Source organism: Ambystoma mexicanum, chromosome 14, assembly GCF_040938575.1.
Source record: "Ambystoma mexicanum isolate Mex_15411 chromosome 14, UKY_AmexF1_1, whole genome shotgun sequence".
Lineage (NCBI taxonomy): Eukaryota > Metazoa > Chordata > Amphibia > Caudata > Ambystomatidae > Ambystoma > Ambystoma mexicanum.
This window is the reverse complement of record NC_090940.1, coordinates 543,326,783-543,341,658: the sequence shown is the minus strand read 5'-3', so window position 1 is coordinate 543,341,658 and position 14,876 is coordinate 543,326,783. Positions and strand designations below refer to the sequence as shown.

At 47.9% G+C, this 14,876-nt stretch overlaps 1 protein-coding gene across 1 annotated transcript in view; it reads left to right on the top strand.

The window, feature by feature from the left end:
* The window catches only part of LOC138526943 (cholesterol 24-hydroxylase-like), a 309,716-nt gene that overhangs the window by 93,111 nt on the left and 201,729 nt on the right, over positions 1 to 14,876 (top strand). Inside the window, exon 4 of the mRNA XM_069637836.1 lies at positions 2,064 to 2,137. Within this exon, the coding sequence (XP_069493937.1) occupies positions 2,064 to 2,137 (74 nt within the window). The remainder of the gene's footprint in view (positions 1 to 2,063; positions 2,138 to 14,876) is intronic.

Below are 14,876 nucleotides of genomic sequence, written 5' to 3'. Positions count from 1 at the left end.
CAGTGGAAGAAAAAGAGAAATTGATCTGGGGGACATCAGTAAATAGGTGGTAGGAGAAGCAAAATGGGGAGATTGTTTTGCCGAGGGTGGAGGTGAAGGGCATGAAGAGAGGAGGTCATTGAACAGACCCTTAAGGTACCTCCACAGGATGGTAGCTAAGAGCAGGAGTGCCAGTACTCCAGGAGGTAGAACAGAAGCAGTCGGATGGGCAGGAGACAGTCTAGTGCTGAGTCGCAGGTGTCAATGTAAGAGAGGGTAAGAAGTAAAGGAGTGGTCAACAGTTTGTAAGGCAGCAGAGAGTTTGTGGCAGATGAGCATTGAGGTGAGGTGAAGTGGGGGCAGAGGTGAGGAGATGTGAGCAATTGCTGTTTCTGTAGAATGCCTGCTGTGGGTTGGATTGAAGTCGGTCAAAGAGGGGGTTTGTCTCTAGGTGCTCGATGATGGGGTTAAACTCTGTGCTCAAATATTTTGCAGGAGAGAGACAGATAGTTGATGGTTATTTTAGGGTGGGAAGGACAGTATTAATCTTGTAGGAGGAAGAGAAGATCCTGGTTGCAATGGAAAGGTTGAAGATACGGGAGAGGCAGGAGCAGGCCAAGGTTGGTAGTTCCATGATGGTCTGTGGAACAAAAGAGTCCAGAGGAGCACGTAATGGCATGGCCGCCTGGATGACAAGTGACACTTTAGTAGGGTTGTGGGAGAAAAAGACAGAATAAAGAAGGGGCGAAGAGGAAAATGAGGAAAATGGTGGCGGGGGAACACAAGGTGAGGGTTATGAGGGTGGTCACAGTATCTATGATTTTGAATATTTTTCAGAAAAAGCAATGTCATTGGCTGTGTGGAATGAGGAGATGGAGCAGAGGCAAAGTAGAACATGCATTACTTGTGGGTTGGCGGAAAGATTGTGTGGAAGAGAGCGGAAAAAGGAGATTTTGGTAGTATAGCATTGAAATATGGCCGAGTCATGGCCATTTAACAAAATCAAGAAGAGTAGAGCGGGACATAGACCAGCAGTGCAGGTGGAGTCACATGGTTATTTTCAGCTGGGAACGAAGTTGGGAAAGCAAGCAGAACATTCATCACTTTTATTATATTTAAAATGTTGCCTCTTTTGAATGGAGAGGCAAATGCCAAGTTGCGGTGGACAAAGTCTCGTTCATTGAAGCTAGAATTGTTTAGTGGGAGAGCAGAAAGGGAAGAACTGGCTCACACTAGATAGGGAGCAGTGGAGTCATCTTTGAATTCACATTTATTGATTGCTATGATAGTAAGGAAGGAGAGAGGAGTGGGAAAGAAACTGATAAGTGAAGGAGGGAATGATCAGAGGTGGAGAGTTGAATGTGATGGGGAGGTTGAGCTGGGGTTAGACGACCAGAACCAGAGGTTGAGGCCAGGAAGAAAGACTAAGTTGGCGATCGATTAGGGTAATAGTGAGGGAGGTTGCCATAAGAATTGGAACTGCAATGTGTTTAATAGAAGAGGGAAGGACCTGTGAGGGTGAGTTGGGCAGATGGGCAGTTCTGGCTGATGATGAGGCCCATCTCATCTTCTTTCCTTGTCAGTCGGTGACAGTGAAAGAAAGATGCATAATTGGTGAAGAGTAACAAGTGTGGAAGTGTTATGGGGGGGGGAGTTTCATGCCCAATAATGGAGAGAGGGCTTTTAGGAATCATAGAAACCAGTGAGGAAAAAACATTCTTGCAGAGTGCTTAGGCATTCCAGAGCCAAAGATTAGGGTTGGAGGAGGATAGGAAGGTAAAATAATGCCTTGTGAGTACAAGTAAATATTCTACAAATTCAATATGTATACCCTTTGCACAATACATTGGGAACGTCATGGCCAAAGTCCAGTGAATCGTCACCTAACCAAAATAAAGAAGCCCAGTCAACTGAAAATATAATAACTTGAAATTCAGCCTCATTCTTGCATTTACATTCTCAAGGATCCCAAACTCACCCACTGCCAGGATTCTCAATACATCTGACCCTTATGACAGAGGGCTTCTGGCCTGAATCATGGCACCCTGGGGAGATGGATTTATGCCATGTCTTTTTGTTCCTAGGAGTTCCTGATGTCTCCAAAATATCCAAAAGATCCTCTCATCTATGACACCCTCGGCACGTTGTTCGGAGTAAGGTATGCCTAACAAAATGTTTATCGGTATCTACATTAGCTATATTGTCACTAAAAGAATACCATTATAATTTCTTGTTGTTAATCTTTCCGTAATCTTCCAGTTGTTACATCAGGTTAGACTTGGAATCAGGAAGAACTTTCGTAGCTCAAACCCTTGGATATGCTTTCTTTACACAACAGATTAGAGGGACTGATGCATTATCTTGCAGATGGAATAAATCACTGATACAATATTTGTTATTTTATCTGGTAGTCCTGTGCCTGTACAGAGCACTCAACCTCTTGACCTATGCTTTACATGGGACAGAAGTTGGTTTAGAATTATCCTATCAAGTACATATGGGGGTAAAACATTCTATATGACCACCTGCAGGGGCGTTCCAACTGTCTCGTATGCATTCTTCTCTTGTGATTGGAAAGTTTGTTGAGTACGGAGTTATTTTAATGCAGATTTGAAGGTTAGCTTAGTTTGGAGCAGTGGTAGTGGAAAGTGTGGAGGGCAGCCCCTGATTCTGATCATTTAACTTGCACCATTATCAAAGATACAGTAATACAACTGCGAGACAGTAAAATCTGGTGCTTCCTCTATGGAGGTTAAAAAGACAAATGAGGGAGACCACCAGGGGGCGCTGGCAGTATGGAATCCTGAGTAACTGTTCTCCCCGTTAACCCTCGACTAATGGCAGAATTCAACAGCTTGCCCTGCCCGTAAACTGCTGATACTCGCCGTCTGGGTAGCAGAAGGGATCAAGAAGCACCAGTCCGTGGTTTAAGCAAAATCGGACAGGGGATCCTGGCAAACAGACTCTGGGAAGTTGGCCGCCTGCCGCTCAGATCTCGGCGGCCAGGCCGTCCCGCTAGATAGCGAGGTAATGAAGCCGAGATGCCTGGGGGCGCCGTGAAACACAGGGAAGAGGCCAAACATAACCCACACACCTTTCGCACCAGGCAGCCTGCAACGGATCAAGCCAGACACAGAAGCTCGCCAGAAGGGAGATCGGCTCAGATCACAGGAAAGAACATCCAGCAGAGCCTGACATAGCAGCTCCCTGCGGGGCCCCTGCAGCTGACGTGCACCCCGGCACGGCAACACCCGTGTTTGGCGCAAGCTGCCTCAGCTAAAACTTGGCGCCCCGATCGAGAGGGAGACCGTTGCAGAGTCAGCCCATTCAGTGCTATTCAACTTCCCCGCACCCGCCCCCCGCTCCCGAGCAGTGCATGGACACGCTATGAGGAGAAGAATGGAGAGGAGAGCAAGGAGAGCGGAGCCGGATCACCGATGTCCAACACCACAACCTCTGGATAGCAGCCATCAGTGCAGGACTCCCAAAGAGCCCCTAGACTAAGCAGGCGAACGGCAAAAGCATCAATGGGCTGCGGTCCCCACGAGCAACACACAGTAATACGCCACAGACACAGCAAGTGCCAAGCCATCCCAGCATAAGAGAGGTGGTAGCAATGCCTGCAAGAGATACTGAGCAGAAACACCACTGCCCCCGGACAAAGGAACTTTGTACGCGGCCACCGCCCGCCAGAATCACTGGGCCTTGGCGCAGGGAGACCCCCCTGGAGCACGCCAGGCCCTACCAAGCTTCAGAAACTGCTCAACGCTATTGCAGAGGTTCTCGTGCTGCCAGCTAGCGGCCCAATGAAGCCAGCGGCTCCAGAAGGAAGTCCCCTGCCCCCTCCAACCCCAGCAAGAATACTGGGTAAGGAGAGCGGGACGGACCCAATCAGGCAACTTGACTGCCAAACTTAGTAGTGGGCCACATGGAAAGCTGGGGAGAAACCTCAAAAACACTGCCTTCCCCCTGGCGGTTTCCCTACCGTTAGAGCCCCAACACACAGAGGCGAGCACTCCATCAACCTGCTCTCGCTGACCGGCGAGTTCCGCCCTCGCCTGGGAGGCCAGGGCGGGAATGGCAGTTGAAACTGGGGAAGAGGACAACCCTACCTCACCCCAAAGCCTGCGATACCAGCAGAGATAGGGGAGACACTGGCAAGAGGAACGGTGTACAGTCGAGTGTCAAGCCGCCCCCATAAAACCTTGAAATGAGGGGATAGACAAAACGCTCCATATCTGCCCCAAAGTCGGGTAGTCAGCAGCCCTTCACAAGCCCCTGCCAACAGTGCTTTGCAGTATGCCAGGAAGAGAGCACAAGCAGCAGCACCATCCACCACGCAGGATACCCAGCAACTGTGCGGAGAAGCACTCTAACAGGAACCGGAACATACATTGCGCACCAGGGTCCAAAGAATCCAAGGCATAAGGTGAAGGAAGGTGCCAAACAACCCCCTGACATCCAACAAGAGGCCCAGTGGAGAGTTCACTCCCCAAACACCAAACACCAGGGTGACAAGCAGCACACACCTGTACCTAACGACAGCGGCCGGTGACACACTGTTGAGGTCTCATAGAAACAGCAGCCTTCACCTCATCAGCAGCCCTGGGCACTGTGCTGCCTGCCTCGCTCCCCCAAGAGAGACACCAGAAAGTAAAAGATGCGCGCCAGAGAGACATGCTTAAGGCAATCGCCTGCCTCTACGGCGTGCGTAGCTAGCCTCCACACGGCCAAGCCGCCCCTTGGCAGGAAAAACATCATCAATACACAGCTGGGAGCACTGCCGAGAGTCGAATAAAGGGTAGACTTGCAGCTAAGCACCATAAGCGCACGGAAGATACGACTACCTCCCATCAGGGTTGTTGAAGTAGTGCACCACGAATGCAGACCGAAATAGCCCCCTCAACAGTTCAGAAGTTACGGGAATTCCAAAGAGAGAGCACAACCATGGCAACCTCCCTAGCCCAAGAGGAGCCCTTAATCCCTGAAGGAGACCAAGAAACATCAACAAAGGTGGACATCCAACTCTTACTGGACGAAATCTGCGCATTCAGAACTAGCATGACCATGACGGTTAGTGTTCTCCAGGAAAAGGTCCATTGGATAGAAGATAAGGTCGAGGCGCTTGAAAACTACCAACAGTCGGCTGATATAATGGAGAGGAAAACGGAAGGTCGATTTCAAGAGCTTGAACAGAAAAACTGGGACCTTGAAGAGAAAGTTGACGACTTGGAAAATAGAGAGAGAAGGGCAAACATAAGGATCCAAGGCCTTAAGGAGACCCCCAACGAGACGCCAGCATCGCTGGAGAGAAGGGTTAAAGACCTCATAGCCACCATACTACCCTTGCCAATATCGCCACAGCTGGAATGCGAAAGGGTCCACCGAGCTGGCGGCCCCCCTGGCTGTCCAAGATCAGTATTAGTGAGCATAAAGTGGACATCCTCCAGCGAGCAAGGAAGAAAGACACAATAGACTTTGAAGACTCAAAAATCAGAATCTATCAAGAGCTGTCATCCGCCACCCTGGCCCAGAGAAGGGCCTGCCGCCAACTCACTCTATGGCTGCGAGACCTGGGCACGAAATATAGATGGAACCACCCGTTTGCCAATGCTTTTACCTACAAAGACGAGGAATACAGAATTACCTTGGGGGAGGAGGCCAACCGTGTTCTGAAAAATCTGCAGGGAAAGGCAGATGCGGCTGAAGGAGAAGAAATGCCATCCTCATCAGAGCCGTCACAAATGCCCTCAGGCCCCTGGCGGCAGATAAGCAGATCCAAGGGCAGTAGGAAGTTTAAAAGATTAAACACCCCATGACGGGAGGACAAAAAAAAAAGGGAAAAAAAAGCAGCCGGGCTGGACACTTCTGAAAATTGACAGCGAGCTTCGCATGAATGGCTGATGTTATGTTGCAACAGAAGTCTCGAGGGTTAACAGGGCGACACCTGTTGTTAACGCTCAGGGCGTCTCCACTGATACCAGGAGATAGCCTTCAATTTCTTCCTCTTTTTTCAACGTTTCTTTTTCTTTTTCACATACAATGGGATTGGGAGGGGGAGGGAATACAGGGGCCCTACCAGTTTATAGGGGGAAATGATGCAGCACACATGAGAGAAGAGAAGCAAAGGGATCAGAATAAAACACAAAACGCTAAGCCACAGACAGAATGTGCATTGCGCAAAGATGATGGTGGGTGACACCATTCGGATAGGGTTCCTCAATGTCAAAGGCCTAAACTCACTGCAGAAAAGATCCATGCTAGTTCGAACATTTAAGCAGGCCAACCTTGACATTCTCTTTGTCCAAGAAACTAAGTTTAAGCATAAGTGAGAGTTTGATTTGAAGGGGAAAAACCTGGGAGGAACCATATGGTCACCAGGGCCGGAAAAAAAGGAGGAGTGGATATTTTGTATCGCTCCTCCCTGGGACTTCAAATATCACAAACACGCAGAAACACAGCAGGGAGATTCCTCATTGTGCAGGGCTCCATTAGATCCACAACGCTTACGCTGTGCTCTATATGTGCTCCGAACAACCATCAACTATCCTTCAGTAGGGACCTCTTTGCAAAGCTAGACGGAGAGAGAACCGGATCATTGATCTATGGGGGGGACTTTAACCTTATTATGGACCCAGCTTTAGACTGGAAATCGTACAGAGTAGGTGCCCTCTCTCCCCAGACAGTAGAGCCTTCCAGCACCTTATTACAGCACATCAGCTAATTGACGCATGGAGGACCATACATCCACTAAGCAAAGCCTACACGTTCTACTCTCCCCCTCACCAAACCTACTCCCACATAGATTACGTCTTCCAGGAAGGACATCTTGAACACTTAGTTGTAGAAACAGCCATCGAAGTGGTGGGATGATCGGACCATGACATGATCACAATTGACCTTGATATGGGTTGGGGCAAACCAGTAAACAAACGATGGACATGTAACAACAGGTTGTTTAAAGACAATCCCTTTAGGGAGTCACTGGACGCAGAAATACTTGACTTCTTTAAAAGAAACAATACAGGGGAAATCCCCCTCACCACGGTCTGGGAGGCCACGAAGGCTACAATAAGAGGCTTGATAATAGCCCAAGGATTCTCGTCAAAAGATTAAAGCTCCTAAGAGAGACCCAGGTTAAGCAAGCGATAGAAGACAAAGAAAACACCCTAATGGGGCCTCAGACTGGAGCTCAAAGAGATATGGGCAGAAAAGGTGATAACTCACCTAAGATTCGTGAAACAAAGGTATTTTGATAAAGGGAACAAAGCCCACATGATATTAGCAGCTAGACCTAGAAAAGAGAGAGCAGACAGAGCAGTCTTAAAAATTAACCTCGCTTCAAAAACGGTCCTGGTAAACCCGACAGAAATCACAGCCCGCTTCGCCCAGTAATATCAGCAACTATATACGTCAGACATCAACCCTTCCCCTGAGAGCACCGAAGAATTCATGGACAAAATCACGTTTCCATCGTTGTCTGCCACAGACCAAGATCAACTGAACAGCCCAATTACCTCAGAAGAGGTTGAACATGCTATCTCCCACTTAAAATCAGGCTCAGCACCAGGTTCAGACGGGTTCACCCCTGCGTATTACAAGAGATTCAAGGATGCGCTAGCCCGGTTTCTAACACTCCTTCTCTACAGTATTATGGCTACTGGTAAAGCTCCACCCACCTTCACAGAGGCTAGGATCATCGTCACACCCAAAGAGGGGAAAGACAGGTTATACTGTAGCTCCTATAAACCAATATCACTTTTAAATGTTGATGCCAAAATATACGCAAGCATCCTGGCCAAAAGACTAAGCAAAGTTCTCCCTCTGCTGGTCCACAATGACCAGGCGTCTATGTCACGGAAAGGCAGGGAGCTGATAATGTCCACAAGACATTAGACCTAATGGCCTCCATCACGGCTCCAGAAGTAGAACCCACGCTGATCTCGATTGATGCCGAAAAGGCTTTCGACCAGGTGGAGTGGGGTTTCATGTTGGACATCCTAGACAAAGCAGGCCTGGGCTCTGAATGGATTAGGGTCACACAAGCATTATACAAAAATACCCATGCCGGAGTGGTAGTGAATGGGATTGCATCAACTCAGTTCAAACTAACTAGAGAAACTAGACAGGGGTGCCCCCTTTCTCCGTTCGGCTATGTACTGTTCATGGAACCCCTCGCCCAAAACATCAAAAGAACGACAGGATCAAAGGGCTTGTCAGATATGGCAGTGAGTATAAATTGCTTTATTTGCGCACGATTTGCTGGCTTATGTCACTCACCCTTCGCAATCCATCCCAGCTCTCCTGCAAGAGATAGAGGAATACGGATCACATTCAGGGTTCCGAATAAATCGAAGCAAAACAGTAGTCCTCCCCCTTAAAGACACTGACACTCAGCCAGTAGCAACCCCACAAGCCTGGGGCCTCCAGGTCGCGCAATCTAGCATACGATACCTGGGAATCACAATCACAAAAAACCTACGGGACCTATGCCAGGCCAACTATAAGCCGCTCTGTGCCACTATCCAACTAACTAACTAACTAACTAACTAACTAAAAAGTTTCTTATATAGCGCAATCACTCACCCGAAAGTCTCAGGGCGCTTACATAACATGACAGACATATAACATAAATTGAAGGGAGGGAAGAGAAGTAGCCGTAATGGCGACTAATACGTCCTGAGAGGTAGCCAGTGATCTTAAGGCATCCGATGGAGATTAAACACCAACGCGACCTAGACAACTGGAGCAAGCTTAACCTCTCTTGGGCGGGCAGACTAACCACAATAAAAATGAATATCCTGCCACACCTCCTTTTCCTGTTCCAATCCCCCCTGATCGCGCTCCCGGGCACATACTTAAACACAGCCAAAAAAACTCTGCAAGCATTCCTTTGGGATAAGAAGGAACCACAAATTGCTTAAAAAACACTAATTCTCCAGAAAGAGAAGGGTGGCCTAGCTTACCCAGACATTCATGAATACCATGCTGCAACACAGTTGCGCATTCTGGTGAACCACATCCAGGAATCCAAAAGTAAGCAATGGGTTAATTTGGAAAATGGTCTTTTTTCGTCCCAGTAACCATGGGCGAATGGCTATGGGTCTCCCGGAAGGCGATACCGTGTAAAGCACGGGAACATCCAGTGTTGGAAGCACTATCGGCCATATGGAACAAGAGAAACCCTGGCATGGTAGTAGTCACAACCTGGCCTTCACCCCTCAGCTGCATCTGGGCCCCCCCCAATTAGGACTCCCATTTCAGAGCCCCTCCGCTTCCAGCCCCAATACGAACAAGGCCTGGTCAGAGCAGGCCAATTGTGGAAGGACGGATCCTTCCTGACAAAGGAGGAACTCGAAAATGCACAACAGGGCCTGAGCATCAAACCCTTACCATACTTGCAGCTGAAAGGTGTCCTTACAGACCGGAAGTGGAAAGGCCAGCTAATACGCCCTCTTACCCCATTCAAGAATATACTGAACATGCACATAGGCAACCAAGGAACTCATAACAAGCATGTACAGAGATTCATAGACAGGGGACACATCTCACTCCCAAACACGAAAGCAAAGTGGGACTTGGAGCTGGACTGGGATAAAAACCAAGAGGGCTGGGATGCTATATACAGAGCGGTATGCAAGTCCTCCATTGCTGTGCAAAACAAAATGCATAACTGCAGGATCCTTTTACAGTGGCACTTAACCCCCCTAGCCAAAATGTATGAGGGAATCACCCCCTATTGCTTGAGGGGATGCACAGAGGTATGCACATATTGGCACCAGTGGGGGGTTTGCCACCACATACAGTTCTGGAAGGAAATCCTGGGGTAGATCCACCAGATTGAAGGCATCCATAGGGATATAACCCCTCTACTGGTTCTCTTTGGGTCGGACTAATAGAGGAAAGATACCTGCTCCTCCCACACATGCCCAGAAATGTGCTACTAGCAGCACACATCTGCTTCACGATAAAAGGGAAAGCCTCCACTCTCCCTACCAAAACAGATTGTTTGTGTAAAGCAAAGGAAATCTAAGAAAAGAAAAGCTTAACGGCCCTGCTAATGGAATCACACACACACATTGACCAGCAGTGGCCCCCCTTCCTGCAATTCTTCAGAGACGCACAAATTGACCCTGAGTGACGTACCAACCCAGTACAGTGCCACAAAACACAACACACTGCCATTTAGACTCTCGCACCCAGGACACACATCTACATATGCCCATATACGGCCAGTACCCAGGACCCACTCTGTCGAGACCCACGACATCACGCTCCTTACCTGAAATGCTCAAAACTCCCTTTGCACGACTCGCACGTTCCCGGCTGACAACGTAAACTCTCATTTCCGACCGGACAGTAGCCAACCCAAGCGGTTAAGACCATGGGGGTGGGAGGTATACAGGGGGGGGGGGGGATCTTTATTGTCTTTCTCTTTTCTCTCCCTGACTTTTCTCACTCCACCCCTTTGTCTCCTTTTCCTTTCCTCTTGATGGGGGTGGGGGATCCTCAAACCTGAACGTTTTAAAATTCGACCTTGTTGATCTAAATGTTACATTTATCGACTGCATTATATGATATGATATGATATGATATGGCATTTGTAACGCGGCTATACACAAGTGTTTCAAGGCGCGACGAGGCAGGGAGGGGGGAACAAGGGGAAGACAGACAACGATCCTACTAGGCCAGGTGTCATTCAGACCGCGCAAGTGCAGGGGTAGAGGGAAGGGAAAAAGTGCAAGGGGAAGGGGGAGGGGGGGAGTGCAGTACAAATAAGTAGAATAGAAATAAAATAATAAATAAATAGGGCCAGCTGGTGGCAAGTGCAAGGTAAGTGCAGACAAGTGCTGGGGGGGGGGGGCTGTAGTGATACAGAGACAGTCCCGCAGTGCAGGGGTTGCCAGGGAGGCAGTGCAAGTGAAGAGTGACTGGGCCCAGGACCGAGGTCGGTGAGAGTGGCCCAGTTGCAGAATCAGTGCAGTTTTGGTGAAGAATTTAGCAGGGGAGAGGGAGAGAGAAAGCAGAAGTGAAGAGGAAGGTTTTGAGGTGCTTCCGGAACCGGAGATGGTTCTCCTCAAGTTTCAGGGAGGCAGGAAGGCTGTTCCAGAGGGAGGCCCCTGCCGCGGAGAGAGATCTACCCCCAGCTCGTTGCTTCGAGAAGCGGCTGACCCTGAGGGAGTTGGAGACGGATGAGCGTAGGGCTCGGGAAGGAAGATATTTAGGAAGAGAGAGTTGAAGGTATTTAGGCCCCAGGCCCCAGAAGGCCTTGTGGACAGTGCAGAGGATTTTGAACTTAATCCTCGCAGCCACTGGGAGCCAGTGTAGAGATTTCAGTCCTGGAGAGATACGGTCCCTGGGGTTGAGGCCAAGGACAAGTCTCGCAGTTCTGTTCTGGATGAGTTGCAGAGGGCGGAGAGTGGAGGCAGGCAGATTAAGATAGAGGCTGTTACAGTAGTCCAGCTTCGAGAGAACCAGGGCTCGGGAGACAGTGAGCTTCTGGGGGAAGGAGAGGAAGGGAAGAATACCTCTTATGACATAATGTTTATGTATTCATAGATCACAATAAATAAATATAAAAAAAGACAAATGACTTACTTTTAAATAGCGAAATAGAAAGTTAACAATATGATTGTGGTACCTATCTATGTGGGTATCCTGTTGTTTCCACGACAGTAATTACTTCAAAGTAATTTACTTCAAAAATACTTCGGAAAAAATACATGTGGTTGTGGGTTAAGGGGTAAAAAGGTGGTGGGGAGGGGATTGGGGTAGTGGTAGTAGTGAAGGGGAGGCAGGGGGCAGATCCCCACCCCAAATTAAAAACAAAAAACAACATTTGGAGTGAATTTTCGAAGTCATTACTGTTGTGGAAATGTCATGGAACCATCTGTGTGTGTGCTAGCATCCAGACTCTGTTTCAACAATTCTCACATCTTAGCATGGCAGGCCCATGCTGCTATGCCCTGAAAGGGGCTGCTATCGTCACCACATTGCAAGCTTCACCACATTTATCCTGTGAAATGCTGCCTGTACTCTGTCACTTCACACGGCTGCCTGGTTATGCAACACCGGAGCTTGCTCAACATGAATTTTCCAATGTAGCCATGTAGAGCCCCATTGCTGCTCACATCTGGGCAATCATGCCCAAAAATGTCATGCAGCTATTATTGCCATTCTTGTTTCCCCACTGCATGAGCAACCACATACTGACAATGCTAAGGTTTTATTCTGATTCTTCCTTGATTTTGCAATGTGGACGTATACCAGCTTTTATTCTATGCTTCTTCAAATATGGGCAACAAGCTTCACAACAGTTGAACCTTTTATTAGTCGCCTCCTGTCTTTCACAATATCTGCTTTTTTTAAATTGCCTTGCTTTCACTTTCTTTTGGCTTGTGTAATGGTTGTCTGCATTAGGTTCTAATAATCTTGGCTCATACTGTTACTCGGCTCTCAATAAACTTACACGCTTAAAGTTAGTTATTTGTTTTTTAAAAATACAGTTTTTGCTGCTTTTCCGGAGCACTCCGGGGTCACTATCAGCTGGTGAACTCACCGGGTAAGGCATGCTCATCCGAGCTCCTCGTGACCCGCCAAACTGCTACTCTTGGCCCGCTGTCTCCCGCACCACTTGTAAAAGTATCTTCCTTCGCTCTGGAGGTTCTCAGGTGCTCTCCGGCCACCGGAGACAGTCCCTTGGGGAAGAAAGCTTGCCACGAGTCCACATCCTGCTGCGCAGCCTCTGCAAAACAGGTCTTCAGAGGGCAAGTTTCCCTCTTCCACGCTTCCTGCTGCTGAACCTCTGCACTTAAGGCTTCTGGAGGCAAAGACCCTGTCAGGACTGGCTACTGTTTTCTGCTTGACAATGGTCCCTGTGTCTTCTCCCTCCTCCGTTTCTGCTTCGGCTGCTCACACGCTTCACACATGTCTTTCGGCTTACTAATAGCATGCACCCAAGTGGGCCGTTTAAGCCTCTCAGTCTCCCTCAAGTGTGGGTGATTTCAACTAACAAGCTGACCACTCCTGCAGCATTGTTCCTCTTTGGCCCTCTTCTTTGCCCCAGTACTTCAGGAATTGTGGGACTTGAAGTCCCTAATGACAAAGTTAGTTTTCCTAGCTTTACTTTCATTCTCAAACTCGTTTCTATTCCCTATAATATTCTGTAAAGGATTATCATAAGGATCAATCACAAGACTTGATTGTATAGAAGAATTAAGGTATTTAGAGATTGAATTGTTATTATTCACAGACTCCCTTTCACTGTATTGGGAGTTAGGAGAATTTCTAGCAAGTTTCCATGGTTTTAGGAGGGTTTTTACTCCTTCCAATTCCTCTGAGTTTATGATTGTTTATACCCACTTTAAGATGTTCAAATTGTGAAACAAAAAGATTGTTATGACAACAAGCCATTACAGACTTTGGTATTGAGGATATGTCCTCCCGAGAGGAAGTTAAATACTGCGACTCACCCCATGGAGTCCTCTTTTTCCCATGGGCCCTTTCTCCTCCCAGGTGATCCTCCACCCCCAAGGTTAGGATCAGAAAGCGTCTGCCTTTCCCTGGCCACCTGGGAGGAGACTTTGTGCTGGGGATCAGTGAGGGATCTGCATGATTCATCAAACAATCCTGAAGAATCTTAAAATGTGTGATCCTAAGCATTGCTTCACTGGCCCTCTTCGCAAAGTTCCCAAAGATGCACTGAGCAACCCTGTCCAATACCTGCTCTCCTGCCACCTATTTAATATACCTACTGTTTTCTATTTTGCGAACGCTTAATCAATCAAGGTGGCATATACTACCCCCAGTCCCATCTCCCCTTTCCAAGCATATTTTAGTTTGGAGATAGGAGAACTTTTTATGGGAGTCTGTTGAGCCCCCTGGACCGATCCCAAGTAATGTGTTGTTTGCCGATATCTCCATACTTCTTGGCTTGACAGACCATACTTTGTTGCAACTTCAGTGAAAGCTTTGGAGCAATGACCCTCCCATACGTCTGTAATTCGCAAGTTCCTGCGGTCAATCCTGCCCCCCGAATACACCATCTTATTCTCAATCTTAATCGCTCGATTATTCCATAGGGATGCCTCCCTCCAGATGCCACTGAAGTTGCACATGGATCAAGGAGTAGGCCTCTCCCAGGCTGGCACGATAGGCCTCGCAATGAAGATTACCCATGCTTACAGCGCAGAGTAGTCTTGATTCTATTAAAGACACGGAGGCAAGCATTATGCTTTCCTTCTTTATTACTGCTTTTCACATTCACATTTTTTCAAATCTTTTTAAACTTTTAAACTAAAAAAACAAGTTTTTGTTGCCACATAAGCTCTTCCGGAGCTCAAAACAAAAAATGGTTGTAGAGTTTCCAAAAAATGTTTCCGGAACTACAAATCCCCATAATCCTCAGGTGCCGGGTAGTCCTGTGCTGCTCCTCCCGGCCTAGCCTTTGTGTAAAAAGTAAGCCTCTCTCTTGAGCCTACTCCTATTTCTTTGGCAGCGAACTTCGCCTTAACCTGAACGCCAACTGTCAATTGCAAACCACAACTGAACAAATGTAACTTTCTCTCGTGTCATAAACACAGCTCTGGTCTGCTGATGACGAAGGGGTTCTCGTAGCACTTCCACCTGTGATCTATGCTCTGCTCACTGGCCAGGTGGCCTTCTGGTCATCTCCTGGAAAGAAACGGAGACGGTATCATAAGGGAGGGAAATACACAGACATAATTACCATCAATACATTTCCCTGGGTGCACCCACTTGTATATTCAGGGTGGGATATAATGCTCGCCTCTGTGTCTTTAATAGAATGAAGACTACCCTCTGCTGTAGGCATGGGTAATCTTCATTCTATGACAAGAAAGGAGGCGAGCATTATGCTGGTTCAAAGCTATTTGCTA